The 16,587-nt window shown below is 35.0% G+C and overlaps 1 protein-coding gene across 3 annotated transcripts in view; it reads right to left on the bottom strand.

Annotated features, from left to right (window-relative positions):
* Positions 1-16,587, bottom strand: part of Sema1a (semaphorin 1a) — a 483,245-nt gene that overhangs the window by 140,866 nt on the left and 325,792 nt on the right. For all 3 annotated transcript variants that reach the window (XM_072541281.1, XM_072541280.1, XM_072541279.1), the window contains exon 3: positions 5,546-5,741. In XM_072541281.1, coding sequence (XP_072397382.1) covers positions 5,546-5,741 — 196 coding nt within the window. The remainder of the gene's footprint in view (positions 1-5,545; positions 5,742-16,587) is intronic.

Genomic DNA, 16,587 nt, shown 5'->3' on the forward strand with positions numbered 1-16,587 from the left:
ATACGAAATACATTCGTTAAATGAAGGCGATTCAACGCATAACCTAAGCGTCCTGACCCTGGGTGCAATAGAAACAAACTATCTGCAGCCCCACAATAAAAAAAAGACAAGTTGGCCAAGCTTCAAAATAATTGTGAGCGAAAACATCGGCACTATCCCAACAATTAACAATATTACAGAGCTCGAAGAAAGCGTAATAAAACTAGAGCAAACTATAATAAATGCCATCGATGCCAGCTTCAAAACAGAAACAATCACCAGAAGAAATTTCCTCAAAAATATTTTTTTCCTGTTTTATTTCAGAAGCCAGTAAATTGAAATTTTTTTTTTATTTAATTGGAATTTATTAAAAAATAATTTACTATGGCATCTGTCTTAGAAAGGTATTAAGTATTATTCATAAGAATTTAAAGAAACGATTTTCAGTTTTGTGAGGGATAGACAGTTTTTCTTCATTTGCCGAAAATATGAAAAACTGCACGGGTTTCTGAAATAAACGATTCAAATAGTATTACACTTACATACATAGCTCCACAGGTAAATAAATTTGTTTCAACGCTGCGATTTTGAAAAAAAAAAGAGCAAAACTCGTCGCAGTCCTATGAAAAAATTTCAGACGTTAAAGCTGATGAAGAGATATTAATAAAAAAGCAATTTTTTATTTATCTGTTGTCGTGCCTTTTGCTAAGCAATTTATTTTTATAGTTTCCTGGCATGCAAATCAGCAAAGAAACGAGCAACCGTTAAGTATTAATCATTTTTGAAATTATAAACGGAAAGTTCGGTTGTCGGTTCGCTTCTCTTATTATAGGGATTTAAATTTCATGACTGTTGTTACTTTAAATTAACCGCATATCAATTTGAGCTAGTCACGCTTTCAAATCATTGCCTTCGACCTGACTTAACGAGGACAACTTTTAGATATTTCTTTTCCTTGCTTTTCGGTTCCAAAATTACATTTTAATAACATTTTTTAGAAACTGCTACCGATTTTTATTGTTGATAACTAATATGTAAACAATTTTTACACATCTAGTTCTACCTATTCCTAGTTTGTTTTAATCAAAAATAAAAAATCAATAACTTGTATTACAGCACTCCAGAATGTCGAAGAAAATTTACAAACAAGTTTACCTTAATACTAAACCTAATTACGTTTCACTTCCATATCATCAGGAGAGTCTTTCTGGAGATATTCGAAATCTCATAAAACGTTCAGTCGAAAACATCCACGTTTCTTTTAAAGTACGCAATAATTTGGGTCAGCGTAGTGGTGTTCATAGACTAAAATGTTCAGATTGTGATGCCACATACATAGGAAAAACTTGTAGATCATTGTCTTCAGGCTGTTTAGAGCACACAAAAAGAGAAAACACTTCCACTTTCTCTCAACATCTAAAAGTACCTAATCACACCCTCAATATCCCGGAAGATCTATTACTTATTCACAATATTCCCCAAAAAAACTTCCTCAAACTAGACTTATATGAAGATCTTAAAATTATCAAAAAAAAAGCAGAGAAGTCCAAATTGTGTTAATCGCCATGTCTCATTCAATCCAGACTTTCTTCCCCTCCATCGCCAACTATTCTCATGACCCACATCCGCAATTTCTACTGCTACATTAAAATTTACATTAATCATTCTCCTTTTGTTATTTATCTTTCTCAGTCCACTCCAAACCTATCTTTCAATGCATCTAACTTTTCCATCATTCCCCACTTCTTTCTGGGATTCTAAACTTCACGTCTGACCCCGATGCCTAATGTTCTTCATGCTCCTTTGCGACAGAACTAAATTAAGATCAGATTATTCTACTTCTCCCTCTATAAACCATTCACAATCACATAATAATTCAATAACTCACTCATATACATCCTTTCATATTCACATACCCAGATAATTTCATGGTCCATCTAAAGTCTAGCCACACATCTGAATCTCCTCTCATCAATCATAACTCTTTAGTAACGTTTTGTTCAGCCAATTTCCCTATCACAACAACAATAAGATACCACAAATCACAATCTAGCCAAATAGATTCACCTTACACCCATCAATTTTGTCAATCTTCAATAATCTGTTAAAACACATTTAACAAAAAAACATTTTTTAATCAACTCTAATCAGTATTTAAATCAACCAATCATTCTAATCAGAATACATATAATTCACAATATTACAGTAATCCCCACACTTTTAACACATCAAGAAAATAACAAACAAGTTCTCCACTTTACCTGAATTTTATTGTAAACCAACTCGTTTTATAATCACCGATAAATATAAACATTTCTGAATTCCTAGATCAACATTCAGTACAACAGGTGCCTAGACAAAAATAACAAAGTCTAGTTTGATGCAATAAAAACAAGAACTTGTTCATCTAAATAAAATTACTTTTTGCTGATAAACAAAACATCTAGTTCTACCTATTCCTAGTTGATTTTAATCAAAAATAAAAACACAATAACTTGTATTACAGCAGACCAGAATGTCGAACAAACAAGTTTTCCACTTTACCTGAATTTTATTCAATCAATCAACGTTTTTACGTTGTTTAGGCTCTATTGCCTCTTCAAGGATGAGTTTGTAATTTATTGGATAAACGTGAATCTGCATATTGCCGCTCTCCGGGTCTCCGGGACTAAGTGGAAGGTGCAAAGCAGAAGTGTCAGAAGGATTTCCTACTTCTTGGACGCCGATTGGACCAAGTCCGCTACTAAGTACAAGTTCCATTGGGAAAAACGGTCCTTTTCAGATTGTTGGTCTTTTTGTTTTGTTCGGTTTAAACACGTGGAAGATAGCTGTGGCTGTATCCTCGCCTAGGATCAGGTTTCGTTGTGCAATGAGATTGGGAAACCACACAAAACCAATCTCTCCCTGTCCTTGTGATTTTAAATGCGACTCTTAAGGAGTGTTCGGGGTGCTCACTGTTTAGTGTTTGGTGTGTGTGGATGTGCGAATTTGTTTAGTTATTGGTTGTGTGTCGTTGGCTTGTTTCTTTTTGGTGTGTGTATGTTTATGATTTCTGAGCTTGGGGAAGGTAAAGTGTGTGTGAGTGGATAAATGATAAGTGTATATATGAATAATTAATGTGTGTGTTGTGTTGTGTATTTATGTGCGGATTTGAGTGAAGGTTTGGTTTATGGAATTATTGTAGCAGGAGGTTGATATGGCGTACCCATACAATGTATTGGATATTTGATTTAGATAACGTATTGTGTCACTCCTCTTTTCAGGGAATGCATTAAAAATGATCATGGACGTGAAGTGGATTAGGGATTTCATATCCGAGGATAGGTCGTATGAGAGGATTTGTTTGGGAGTGTGTAAGGGTTGTGTTTATTTTGTGGCCTCCATTACAGTTGGGACATTTTTGATCACCTATCGTGGGCATGCAGTAGACCTGTGTTGTGGCCACAGAATAGACAGATGATTTTTCGGGGCATTCGTTGCTGAGGTGTCCGCTTTTGCAACATTTCGAACAGTATTTTAGTCGAACCGGAACGGAATTGCTTGATCTTGGAATCTCGTGGGATAGTTTTTTGTTGATGCCGGCAATTACTAAGTGAAAGTTTTGTTGATCATTTGGAACGGGTTGCAGATTCGGAGGTTTTTAGATTTGAATCCTGAATTTATAGAAATATTGCTATCTCCGGTGATTTGTCGAAGTTTTGACGTGAGATTTTTGAGGTCTAGAGATTTAGTAGTTCGTACGGAAACCGCCTTTTGGGTTGGGAAGACTTTTATTGCGTCTAAATCTGGGATTAAATCGTTGTCTTTGATAAGTCGATAGAATGGTGTCTGCTGACAGATGTCTAGGGGGATGTCCTCGATTTTGTAATTTTGGATCGTGTGTGGTGATTGTCGTGTGTTTTGTGTTGTGGGTTGTGTGTTGGCTGTTTATGGTTGTGTAGGTGTTGTTTGTTAAGACGTGGTGTGTGTGTATATGTATGTGTGTATGTGTGATGGTGTTGATTGATTGTGTGTGAATTCCAGTTAAGTTTTTTACAAGCATATTCTAGTACTGCGGTAAATAGTTTAGGCTATAACGTATCACCCTGTCGGACCCCCCTGCCGATTGGGATATGATCTGTGTTTTTATGTAGTTTCACCAACATAGTTGCCTTTTTGTATGTATTGTAAATTAACCTTGTACCTATACCGGTAGTCAATGCGACATGCTTTTAGTGCTTCCAAGATTTTGTTAAATTCTACCGTGTCAAAGGCTTTATGGAAATCTACAAAAGCCAGAACGAGTGGTCGATTGTATTGTATTCGATAGTCTTTTCTATTACTATTTTAATGCTCTGTAGGTGATCATTTGTTTCAAATCCAGTACGAAATCCCGCTTGCTCTATTGGCTGGTAGAAATCAAGTTTTCTCTTAAGACGATTCGTTACTATTTTTGTAAGTAATTTGTATAGGTGACTAAAAGACTTATCGGTCTGTAGTTTTCTAATTCATGGGGATCTACTTTCTTGTACAATAGAATTACCTCAGCATTGTGCCATTTGTTGGGTATACTACTGTCGAAAAGACACATGTTAAAAAGGTTTTTTATTTTTTTAAGTAGCCAAGTGCCTCCGTTTATGATTGCATCAGTAACTATATAATCTTTTCCTGGAGATTTGTTATTCTTAGCTTTTCTTAGGGCTAGTTTTACTTTTTAATATTTCTGGTACTTGATCTTCTCTGCTATTTGCTTTGTGTTGGCTTGTGTATACCCATTTGTAGAAGCCTTCAACTATTTTAAGGGTTTCCTCTCTGTTGTTTGTAAGATGACCATTTCTATCTTTAATCTTCATTATATGCATTGTCCCCGTTCTTAATCTTTTTCTCAATACTTTCATACTTCTATTTATATTTGTTGTATTTTCAAGTGTCTTCTCTAACAGCTTTGGATATTTCTTTATTTAATTTTGCAGTTCGTCGGCTTTAGTTTCCGTCTCTCTTCTCATTTCTTTTCTTTTCTGCAGTAGTTGCCTGGTATTTTGGCTAATCTTCTCTTCTTTTTGAGTTCTAGGACAGATTTTGTTTTAACTTTTCAGTAAGGCATTTGTTAATTCATTATTTAAGTCGTTTATATTATTTTCTGTTTCAGGACTACTAAGTATGTCGGAAATACATTGCTTCATCCATGGTTTTGATTTGTTCCTCTTTTTAATCATCTTATAACTCTCCTTCTTTAAGATTATTTCTATTTTACCTCGTACCATTCTATGATCGCTACTGGTAACAAATCTGTTTAGTCCTGTATGTCTTTAACGGTGTGTTTTTTGTCCGTGATAATAAAATATATTTCGTTTCGAGTAAAAACTCAAAATGATTATTTTTATAACATGGTATAATTGTTTGGCAAAGATTTGGAAGTTTTTCAATCTTAATAGTGTATTTTATTTACATGTATATTTTATGAGCACTTATCAATGTCAATGACGTAAATATTACAAAACGTTGGCCTCGCAAACAATTAATATCTATTGTTTGATATCCAAGTTATCAATTAGAAGAAAAAAATTTTATAAAAAAATATACTTACCAACATAGATCGCAGTAGAGTTATGGTGAGGATCGTACGGACATACTGCTTGTCCGGGTTTTTCTTTAGCTGACGTATAATTTTTGGTTAAGATGTTGTACTCTCGACATATTGGCTTAAAGGCATTGGTACCGCACAGAAGTAATTTTCCCGTACTGGTTTTCGCCATAATCCTAATATAGTTTTGACAATTTTCCTGTAATCAAAACAAAATATATAAGTACATATTTTAAAAAAACTGGTTAATGACAATAAGTGAACTCTCCCTTGAACGGACAGCAATCGTTATGTAAAGTGGCCGTTGAAGGGAGGTGTCCGTTGAAGGGAAATACATATTCTTATATTTAAAATAAACTTAAAATTTTTAAACCCACTCTAATTGAGTTCTTGAATATGCTTCATCAGACATTTCGGTTAAAATTCTTATTCCAGTCAAAAGACAATATAACAACGTTATTATCAGAGTAATGTTCCTGAGGTCAGCATTTCTTTCATCAACCGATACACGACATTAATACAATTTATTATTTTACTTGCTTTGCTAAATAGTTAAATGTAAATCACGATACACACATACCGGTATGCTACTCGAAAGAATAGAAATGTGTACCCGACGAACATGACGTCGCCTGCGAAGCAACAGTACAGGATACTACGGTGTTCGAGATGTAGGATTCCCTATTCCCTGTCCCGGTAGATGTATTTGTGCATCGTACGGTAGATGAATTGTTTTTACAAATTAATCACCCCTGTGATAAGTCTAAATATTTTTGTTTTTGGAGATCCTTCACATTTGATTAAACTTTCCCGAAATCATGTAATTGATCATGGTTTTATTATTGGCAATTAAATAATCAACAAGGATTACTTTGAAGCGCTACTAAATATATCAACTTCAGAATTGACAATTGCGCATAAACTCACACTACATAATCTCTGTTTAAAAGGATCTATGAGGCAAATAGTGAGATCTGCAGTTTAATTATTGTCAAATTCCGTAGCAAAAGCTATTAGTTATGCTGGAGAAAATGGATTTATGCCAAAAGATAGTTACTGGAAAGAAGCTGCTGTAATTGTTCAGCTATTTAACGATTGGTTTGATCTATTAAATTCTCGATGTAAGTTCGTTGCCAATTCTCCAACACGAAATGCGTATGGTACAGATTTAGATAAGCAGTCATGTCTACTGGATGAAATGTCAGAAATGGTCAATTCAATTGGGTTGGTAAACATAAAGGATTTATTCCATTTCAAAAAGGGATATTGCTTACTAATAGATCTCTGAAAGAGTTACTTTCTTACCTACAAGCAAAATACAACGTTGACTATAATTTAACTTCGACGTTGAATCAAGATGAGCTAGAGAACTTTTTTTCCTATATTCGAGGAATGGGTGGTGTAAATGATCATCCTTCGCCAATAGATTTTAAATATAGATTAAGGTGGTATATTTTAGGGAAGCATTCGACGACGATCTTTATAGAATGTCGCAATACTATTGAAACTGGTGAATCCTGCGTAAGTATCAGCTCAATAGAAAGTCCTCAATTGCCAAGCGATATTTTAGCGTCAGAAGATATTTGCTTGACACAAAAAATGTTGTCTAATTTGGTAGAAAAAAAACGAAGAAGGTTCGAAAGAATCTCAGTCTGAAGAGGACAAAATACTTCAAAATACATTTATAGAAGCTCACTACTTGGAGAAGGATCATATAATTGACGACGACGTTTTGAAAGTCGCAGACAATTATGAGCTGAAACAAAACATTCATCGAGACTCTTTGAAGTATGTTGCTGGTTTTGTTGCATACAAATTCAAACATAAATATATTTTAGGAAACCCTACAAAAACTTATGTGACATGAGGTATGGAACCAGATTGGCTACAGACCGTCTCTAGAGGTTCTCTTTTGTACCCAAACGAAGAATTGTGGGAAGCTACACTAAAAATGGAATCATTGTTTTGTACAATCCATGGAAGCTCTTTATCAAAAAAACCTAAAATCTTTCAACAGCTGGCACAGAAAATATAAGTTCAGCTTAAGAATGCCACGATACCATTTGAGGTACTCCTATGTTTCAGTAGGACACGCACATATATAAAATTAAGAGAAATAAACAGACAGATTAGTTTCAGTAACTATTAAAGAAAACTCGACAAAAATATGTCAAAGTTTGTTAACTTTAAGAAATAAATTTTAATAATGTAGTATAAAATATTCAATAAATCTTTATTATAAATTGTCGGCCGGATTCATTACTGGAATATTGTAAATTAAGCTAATGTTTAGAGAGAGTTATGTTAAGAAAAATAAAAACATTGTAAACTACACATCTTATAATATTATTATAAGGCGGATTATGCTTGAACACCTTTTGTTACAGAGTATGTTCTAGAAAATGATCTTTTATCTTTCTCTATTAAGTCTTATATATGTGCCAATACAAAATCATAAAATAATTAATGTGTTTATTAACTAATTAATAATTAAATCTTACCGTATATGTAATATTAAATTTTAAAATTTTTCTCCAGATATATACCATAATTTCAATATAAAGAAAAACATAGCCCACTTAATGCAAAACACTTGCAGAACGGTATGAAATTGAAACGATAAGTTTTGTATAGTAGTGTTCATCTAAATATCGATTGATCTGCTTTAAGTTGCGTCTAATAGCATTTCAAGTAAAGTAGGTATATACCTCCCAGTATCGGTTAAAGTGTTTTATCACCTCCAAACCCATAACCCCGCCAAAAGGCATAGAATTTCCTTTAGGAAGATAGTCGAACAAGTCCCTAATGCATTCAAGACAGGTTCTTTTAACGTAACATACAGAGACGGCATGCAAAATATTTGAATAAACAGTTAAAGTTCAAATCCTTTTAAAGTATAAAATTTTATTCAATTTTCATTATTTTATCGAATACAATACTTAACATTTGAATATTATGTTTGTATGTGGTTAGGTCATAATTGATTGTAATGAAAATTACATTGTCAAAATAAAAAATTGTGCGAAAAGTATAACCAACAAGTTGGTAAGTCATTTAAAGCAATTCTTTTATTGCAGATTTTTCAATTATTTATAAATTTTCGCAACAAGTATGATTTCCTCTAGCTTCTCATAGGGTTGCCACTACTTGGAGGAACATTTTTTGTTTTCACCATTTTACTACAGTAAAATGTGAAAATCTTGAATTAAACATGTCTGTCTGTCCATCCGTAAAAACAACTCCTATGTTACCTCAAACTTTCGGTTTTAGAGTTGAAGTACTGTTTTAAGGTCGTCGAAATAGTATAAGTGATAAATTATTCGGCGCGCATTAGCAGGACGAGAACGCATATATAATTCCGGTTTTTACATCACTGCCGGGTAAAAAATTGTAATCAGAATTGACACATTATGGTCGCAGAAATAGTACATATGTTATATCAATTAACGCGTACTGTAAAGTCGAGCTCGAATATTTAATTCCTGTTTTATTGTCATTCCCGGTTAAAAAGTTATGACCGAAAGTTTGGTAAAAATGATTAAAAATTGGTGAAATCGTATATTATAGGTCGCAAAAATACACAAACAGTTCAAATATCGACTTCTTTTTACATTTGGTACAAACCTAGGACTTTGGACGATTGGGCGATGTCCAGTTGCTTGTTTATTAAATATTTGATGACGTTTTGAGGTATGGCTGTCCACATTGCCTACAACTCATTGCCCAAGTTTCTAAGGTTGGGGGATCTGGTATAACTGCTTCAATATTTCAGTCAAACGTGTTTAATAGAATTCATTCCTGGCAAGTAAAGTGGTCATTTTATTATTTTATTCGACATCATCGATACAATATAATCTTTCATCACAAGTTTTATTTTTTTCATCTGTGGAAGCTGTATTTCATATTTCATTAACATACATTTGCCGAATTCCCGAAACCTTTCGGGATTTCGGCAAACCTAGTATGTATATAAGCTCTCTTTTTATTTGGCTATAGTACACAGAACTCTTATTTCAAGGATAAATCGAACCTTCTCATAGCAACAATAGGTTTTGCTAAAGTTCTCTTACTTTACTGAATGTTCGTCTGTAGAACTCTGATTCCATAATGTCCCATTAAGACTTATTTGGTACAGGGACAAAGTCCGCGATCAAGATCCCTTCTCTGCTCGTCGCATGTATATTTTACTCAGAAAGGTTACCAAACAGTTTTTTCTGGGCCATCTCTTGTAACGTTATAAACGTCACATCTTTATTAATTTATATTTAAATAATTATTTTATTTTAATTTCTTTATTAATTTATTAATTCCTTAACCTCCAGCTTCGTTTTTACTATTTTTTTTCTTCAAAAAGTAGTTGGCGCCCTCTGTCTTTCTTTTCTCCCTCTTTCTGTCCCGTAGAATAAATATTCGCCCTCTCTCTTTCTGTCCGGTAGACTAAATATTCTGTTCTATGTTGACAGAAAAGCTAATTTCATCATATAGGACATCTGTGATAACTTCATGCAGTCCCTTCCTACTTTCTGTCAATCACCTTTAATGGTGGGATTATTTTTTGTTTATAATTGAAATTTATAAAAGAAGGTAGGAATTATAATAAGATTCATTTTATGGTCTGCAACATTCTCTTGGGGTGAGTCCTTTCATTGTAATCTTTATTCTATAATTCTGACGGCATTTTTAATATTTATAACCTCACTTCTTTCGAAAGCACGTTTTTCGATTATATGCATGTGGGGATCTGAACAGAATTTAACTAAGTTCAACAGTAACTATATTTCATGTTATTCTTGCCATCTGCTATTTGTTTAATTGTAATTTTGTAAAACGGCAAGGAAATTAAACCCTTTTTTATGTGTCTAATAGAAGCTGTTTCTGATATTTTAGTTTATTGGTTGTATTTATCGACCATATTCACGGTTTATTGGCTGTATTAATTGGCCGTATTATTGTACTGGCCGTATTATGAAAATTTATTGAATCTATTGGAGGACCTAACCACTTAATTGAGAGGCCACACAAACACATGGAATAACTGCAGCCCACAGGAGGACCTAACTGTCTAATTGGGAGGCCACACAAGCAGACCATTGATACCATCGTTGCCTTACGTATCACCCTCACTATATTCATTGGCAGGGTTGATTGTTTCCTGTTTTTAATAATTATAATTAGTTAAAAATTGTTTTATTTGCTATCAGCTAAGGGTTCATGGTTTAATTTCTAGTTTAAGACAAGACGAACTCACACTTGAGATACTGAGCTAGCCGAAGCATAGACGATAAGCTCCCATGGTTGATTGAAGTATTATTATTATAATAGTACTTCAATTCTCTTTGGTAGTCTTATCTTTACACTTTCTTTGCCATCGTGTTCAACCGTGGCTATAGCCTCCCATAGTTCGTTATCTACTTGAGGCACCACTTAGTCAAGATTTTTTCTCATGAGTTACGCATCTCATGGGTATAATGATGTAACACCTCGGGATTGAGCAGCGTGGTAGTCCACTCCCAAATCTCACCGTATGATAAACCAGTTTTGGTGCGGCCGTCTGGTGATTTGCTGATTGAGTATGGTGTAGGTGTGTATTGTTTCTGTGTATTTTGTGTTTGTGTCTGTTTTTTCGTTATATTCAATCAAAAAATCTATAGAGTTTCATCGAACTTCTTCATCTTTATTTCTCTACAATATGCTCCATTGCACGAGTACACATAGACTCTTGATTCTTCAAAAAAAAAAACAGACAATGCCTTCAATTTTAAAAATTCTAGTACCGCATTCTCCTGTGCACAATAATAACAGAGCTCATAATGCAATGCGTTCAGCAGTAAGTTTACAGTGAGACAATGGACTTAGAGGGGCTTAGACAATAGAGAGGGGCTAAAGTCCCCACAAATCCACCATATACAGAAACTATCTATAAATTGGCAGCCTACCATGGCATGTTACATAGATTAATAAAAATTCTCATGTCAAAAAACAACTTCGAACAAACTACATAAGAAAGCCGTGAAATTAGTATGTCCACACCAAATAAAAAACTCAGTACCTCCTGCTCGATTACATATACAGGCAAGATATCAACAAAAATAGCCAAACACATAAAAAAGAAAGAAATAACACCTCCTTTTAAAACAAACAACAACTTAGGCAAATATATTAAGAACAACAAGAGTCAAAAGAAAAAGCACTTACACAGTGGTCAAACTGGTAAAACTTTTAACAAACGTATCGCAGAGCATAAAAGACTTTCAATAATAGAAAAACCGATTCTACGTACACACTTCACCTTCTAGACCATAATAATTTTTTTAATGATGAATTTCAAAATTTTCACAATCAAAATTAAGGCCTTAAGCTATATTTATTAGAATCGATGGAAATTAGCAAATTAAAAAAAAAACTACAGACCTAATACTGAACGACCAACTTGAGACAAACAGTTCTCTCCTCCTCAACTTGTAGAAGTTACCAGAACAAAAGTTTTCAGTGTTTTATTGTTAGATTAAATGTAGGTTTATAGCTAACGAACCAATCGAACAAAAATATCTTTACATAAATCCACCAATGTTTTGTTATTCACATTTTTTTACATTATACCGATTAGGATTACGATTACGATCTCTGGAGCAAAAAGGATTAGAGAACAGATTATTGAGATATTCTTATCCTTGAGAAATACGATAAATAATCGGTTTATATCTATATCGGCGAATTGAAACACTCTCACCACTCAAATTTACCAGCTTTAATTCTAAGACAAAGAAAAGAAACAGCCGTAAAAATGGGAAACCAATTACTTGGTTGAAGTGGGTAAGAAATTTTCCTCGGAAAAAATGAACTGTGTAACTGCCTCTCCCAACGCTTATAATGATTAAGATATGTGATAAGGCAGGAAAACCAAGAATTATTACATTGTGTAGCTCAACAAACTATTCGGTAGATGTATTTAACGATGTGGAAATAGGTATACAGAAAAATAAGACAATTTCTTTGTACTTTGTACTTTATTTTACAGAAAATTAACATTAGTTAAATTGTTTATTGTATTGTAACTAGGCAAAATTAAAACTATGGTGGACTGTAAAACACTGGCTTTAATGCTGTTTAAAACAAAAACATTGCCTTTTGTAAAATGAAAACTTATACGAATTTATTGTCTTTTACCGAAACTGCCTCACTGTTTGCTGCTTGATGTCTAGTAGTCTCTCTTCCCCCTTGTCGTCTCTTCGGTGCGCGCACTGCTGGGTGAAGACACGCACACTGTTGCCGGTTGTAATAAAAAGTCTAATACAATTGTTTGCGGCGCAAACATGCCCCGGCCTTGAAAGCAAAGGGCCTTAGCTTTCAATTGGTAATGGACAAATTTTCGTAAAGCTCCGCTTAACGATTCCATCTTGGGTCTTGATTGATGCTACTCTTGCGACGTTATCAGAGCCTTTGAAAATATGAACGATGCGACCTAAACGCCATTGAGTAGGTAGAGTATTGTCCGACTTGAGTAAAACAAGAGAACCCTCAGATAGGCTGCCATGGTTGGTTTTCCATTTGGTTCTGTGTTGAAGCTCGGCTATGTATTCGAGACTCCAACGTCGCCAAAAATGCTGACACAATAACTGGATGTGCTGATATCTGGTAAGACGGTTTACCCTTTCTTCAGTAATGTTGCGGTCTGGACATGCAACCAATGGTCGACCAATTAAAAAATGAGCAGGAGTTAATGGAGTATAGTCGGATGGATCGGATGATAGCGGACAGAGCGGACGGGAATTTAATATAGCCTCAATTTGATTTAACATAGTATTGAATTCCTCAAATGTAAAATGAGTGTTTTGAAGAACTCTCTTTAAATGGTGCTTACAACTCTTAACACCCGCTTCCCAGATTCCGCCCATATGTGGTGAATACGGTGGGTTGAAATGCCATGAAATAGCTTCTTGAGTATATGCTTTCTGCAAGGTTAGTTCGTTATTAGAAAGAAAAGTACCTAACTCTTTAAATGCCCCAACAAAATTAGTTCCGTTGTCGGAAAATATCTTTATAGGCTTGCCCCTCCGTGCAACAAATCTACGAAGAGCAAGTAAAAATTCGTTTGCTGAAAGACTTGAAACAAGTTCCATATGCACCGCCTTTGTAGTGAAGCAGATAAACAAGCTGATGTAACCTTTAATTATAGAACCACCACGCCCCTTGTGCGTTTTGATATTGAAAGGTCCAGCATAATCTACTCCGGTATAGCTAAAAGGACTAGACAAATTGAGACGCTCCTTAGGTAAGTTACCCATCATAGGTTGTATGGTCTTTGGATTAAATCGAAAACAAGTGAGGCACGATTTAACTGTTGACCTAGCGAGTCTTCTGCCCCCGATGGGCCAGAATTGTTCTCGGATAGTGGCTAACAAACCCTGAGGACCAAGATGCATTAATCTATAGTGCTCAAATTGAAAAAGAAGCTGACAAAACTTGTGCTTTGAGTCTAAAACGATAGGATGAATTTTATTAAATTCATAGGAAGAATTGATCAGACGACCGCCTACCCGCAGAAGTCCTTTATCGTCCAAAAATGGGTTTAGACTAGCTAGTTTGCCCTTAATTATTGATTTGTTATTGGTTAAGAGTTCAATTTCATTTGAGAAAGATTCCTTTTGTGACATTCGAATTAATGAATGAAAAGCTTGATCTAATTCGTCAATGGAAATAGGATATTTATTAAGAGGTCTTTTCTCCTTAGCTAAGCGCAGAGAATTTGATTTGAAACGAAAGCACACAGCAACCACTCTTTTTAAATGACTAAGACGTGAAAAGCGCTCAAATGGAAATAACTTTGAGGCAGTGGCCAAATGAGTGAAATTCTGTTGCTTTAATTCTGGTAGGTCTAAAATATAGTCGAACTTTGAGGTGGGCCAAGAGGATTCATTCAACTGAAGCCATGGAGGACCTGACCACCATATCTCGTGATTCAAAATATGGCTGGGAAATAGACCTCTGGACAAGATGTCACATGGATTGTCACGTGATGATACGTGTCGCCATTTGCAATTGGAAGTGAGAGATTGAATTTCGGATACTCGATTACTGACGAATGTGTTCAGTAAATTTGGACTGGTGCGAATCCAGGATAGTACTATAGTAGAATCCGACCATAAAATGGTTTCGTTTATTGTTATTCTCAAAGATTGCTTCACTTTATTGAATAAACGTGCTAACAAAAGTGCTCCGCAAAGCTCTAACCTAGGGATACTAATTGTTTTTATTGGAGCTACCTTTGACTTGGAGCAAAGTAAATGAATGTGGACCTGATTGTCATGATCTAGACTACGCAAATAAATGCACGCCCCATATGCAATACTAGAGCTATCGGCAAATCCATGAATTTCAATGTATTTGTAATTCTTGCATATGGCATGCCTAGGAAGATTGACTTGACTAAGCTGGGCTAATTCAGATTGGAATTTAATCCAACGTTCTGCTAAATCGTTTGGAATGGGTGCATCCCAAGAAATCTTCTCGAGCCAAAGTTTTTGCATTATAGTTTTGGCTAACACTGTGCATGGACCTAAAAGTCCTAATGGATCAAAAATCTTGGATATTGAAGAAAGAACAGATCGCTTCGTAGGAATTTTATTGATGGGTAGTGTTTCCACCTCAAAATGTAGTAAATCCGCATTACATGACCATGTTAGTCCAAGCGTTTTTGCCTTTTCTTCTGGATCAAACTTCAAAATACATGCATCGTTTGAATGCTGCAAGCCATCTAATACTTTATTGTCATTAGAATACCATTTTCGTAGATTAAAACAACCTGCCTTTAAAATGTTTGAGACGGTTTGACAAATATGTTGGGTTTCTTCAATAGTGTCTGCTCCAGTAAGCATATCGTCAACGTAGAAATCGCGCAGAATAATTTCCGCTATCTCGGGAAAAGTTTTTTTATTGTCTGTGGCGAGTTGGATGAGACATCTTATTGCTAAGTAAGACGCACATGCTTGTCCGTATGTAACGGTGTTTAGAACAAATGTTTTTATTGGTTCGGAAGGATCGTCCCTCCATAATATTCTTTGTAAGTTTTTGCACTCATCGTCAACAGTAATCATGCGATACATTTTCTCGATGTCCGCTGTTACGACATATCGGTGCTGACGAAATCTAATTAGTATTGAAAATAGATCATCCTGTAAGGTAGGCCCGACGCATTGAATATGGTTCAAAGACAACCCTGATGTGGTCGGTGCTGAACAGTCAAATACTACTCGTAGTTTGGTAGTCAAACTTTGTTCACGAAGCACTCCATGATGTGGCATATAGTATACAGGATGAGGATAATCGTTTTCTTCTATCGCAGTCATGTGATTAAGCTCTTGGTATTCTTGCATGAACTGAACGTACAATTCACGGAATGATGGATTTCTTTTTAGTTTTCTTTCAAGGCTGTAGAATCTCTGTTCTGCTTGAACCTTGGATTCACCTAGTGATTCTGGTGACTGCTTTAATGGAAGACGCACAATAAATCGACCGTTCTCGTTACGACGTGTATTTTCCTTGAAGTGCTCTTCACAAAATTGCTCTTCAGTGCAGAGAATCTTCGTAGATTGGCATTCCTCCAATTCCCAAAATTTTGCTAATTGCATTTGCAAATCCAAATTAATGCTAGTGCTGAGGTGGCATCTGATATTGTTTAAACTAGAGAGGCCGACCTGACCCGATGCAACCCATCCTAGATGAGTCTCTTGGAAAACGTACTGGTTGATTTTGATTTGGTTGGGACATAATAGTTGCCAAAATAGATCTGCCCCAATTAAAATGTCAATAGGTCTAGATTCGAGAAACTTAGAATCCGCTAGGATAATATTGCTTGGGATATTCAAGGTTTCATTATCGACAAATGTTGCAGGTAGATTGCTAGTTATTTCCTTTAGAATAAAAAATGTAACATCAGCCTTAAAATAGTGATATTGTGATTCTATACATATATTGCACTTTCTGGAAGAACAAGAAGTCTGATTGCTGATGCCAGTGATAGAAAGATTAGTAGCTTGACCCTGAAA

This window comes from Diabrotica undecimpunctata, chromosome 8, assembly GCF_040954645.1.
Source record: "Diabrotica undecimpunctata isolate CICGRU chromosome 8, icDiaUnde3, whole genome shotgun sequence".
In the NCBI taxonomy this organism is placed as follows: domain Eukaryota; kingdom Metazoa; phylum Arthropoda; class Insecta; order Coleoptera; family Chrysomelidae; genus Diabrotica; species Diabrotica undecimpunctata.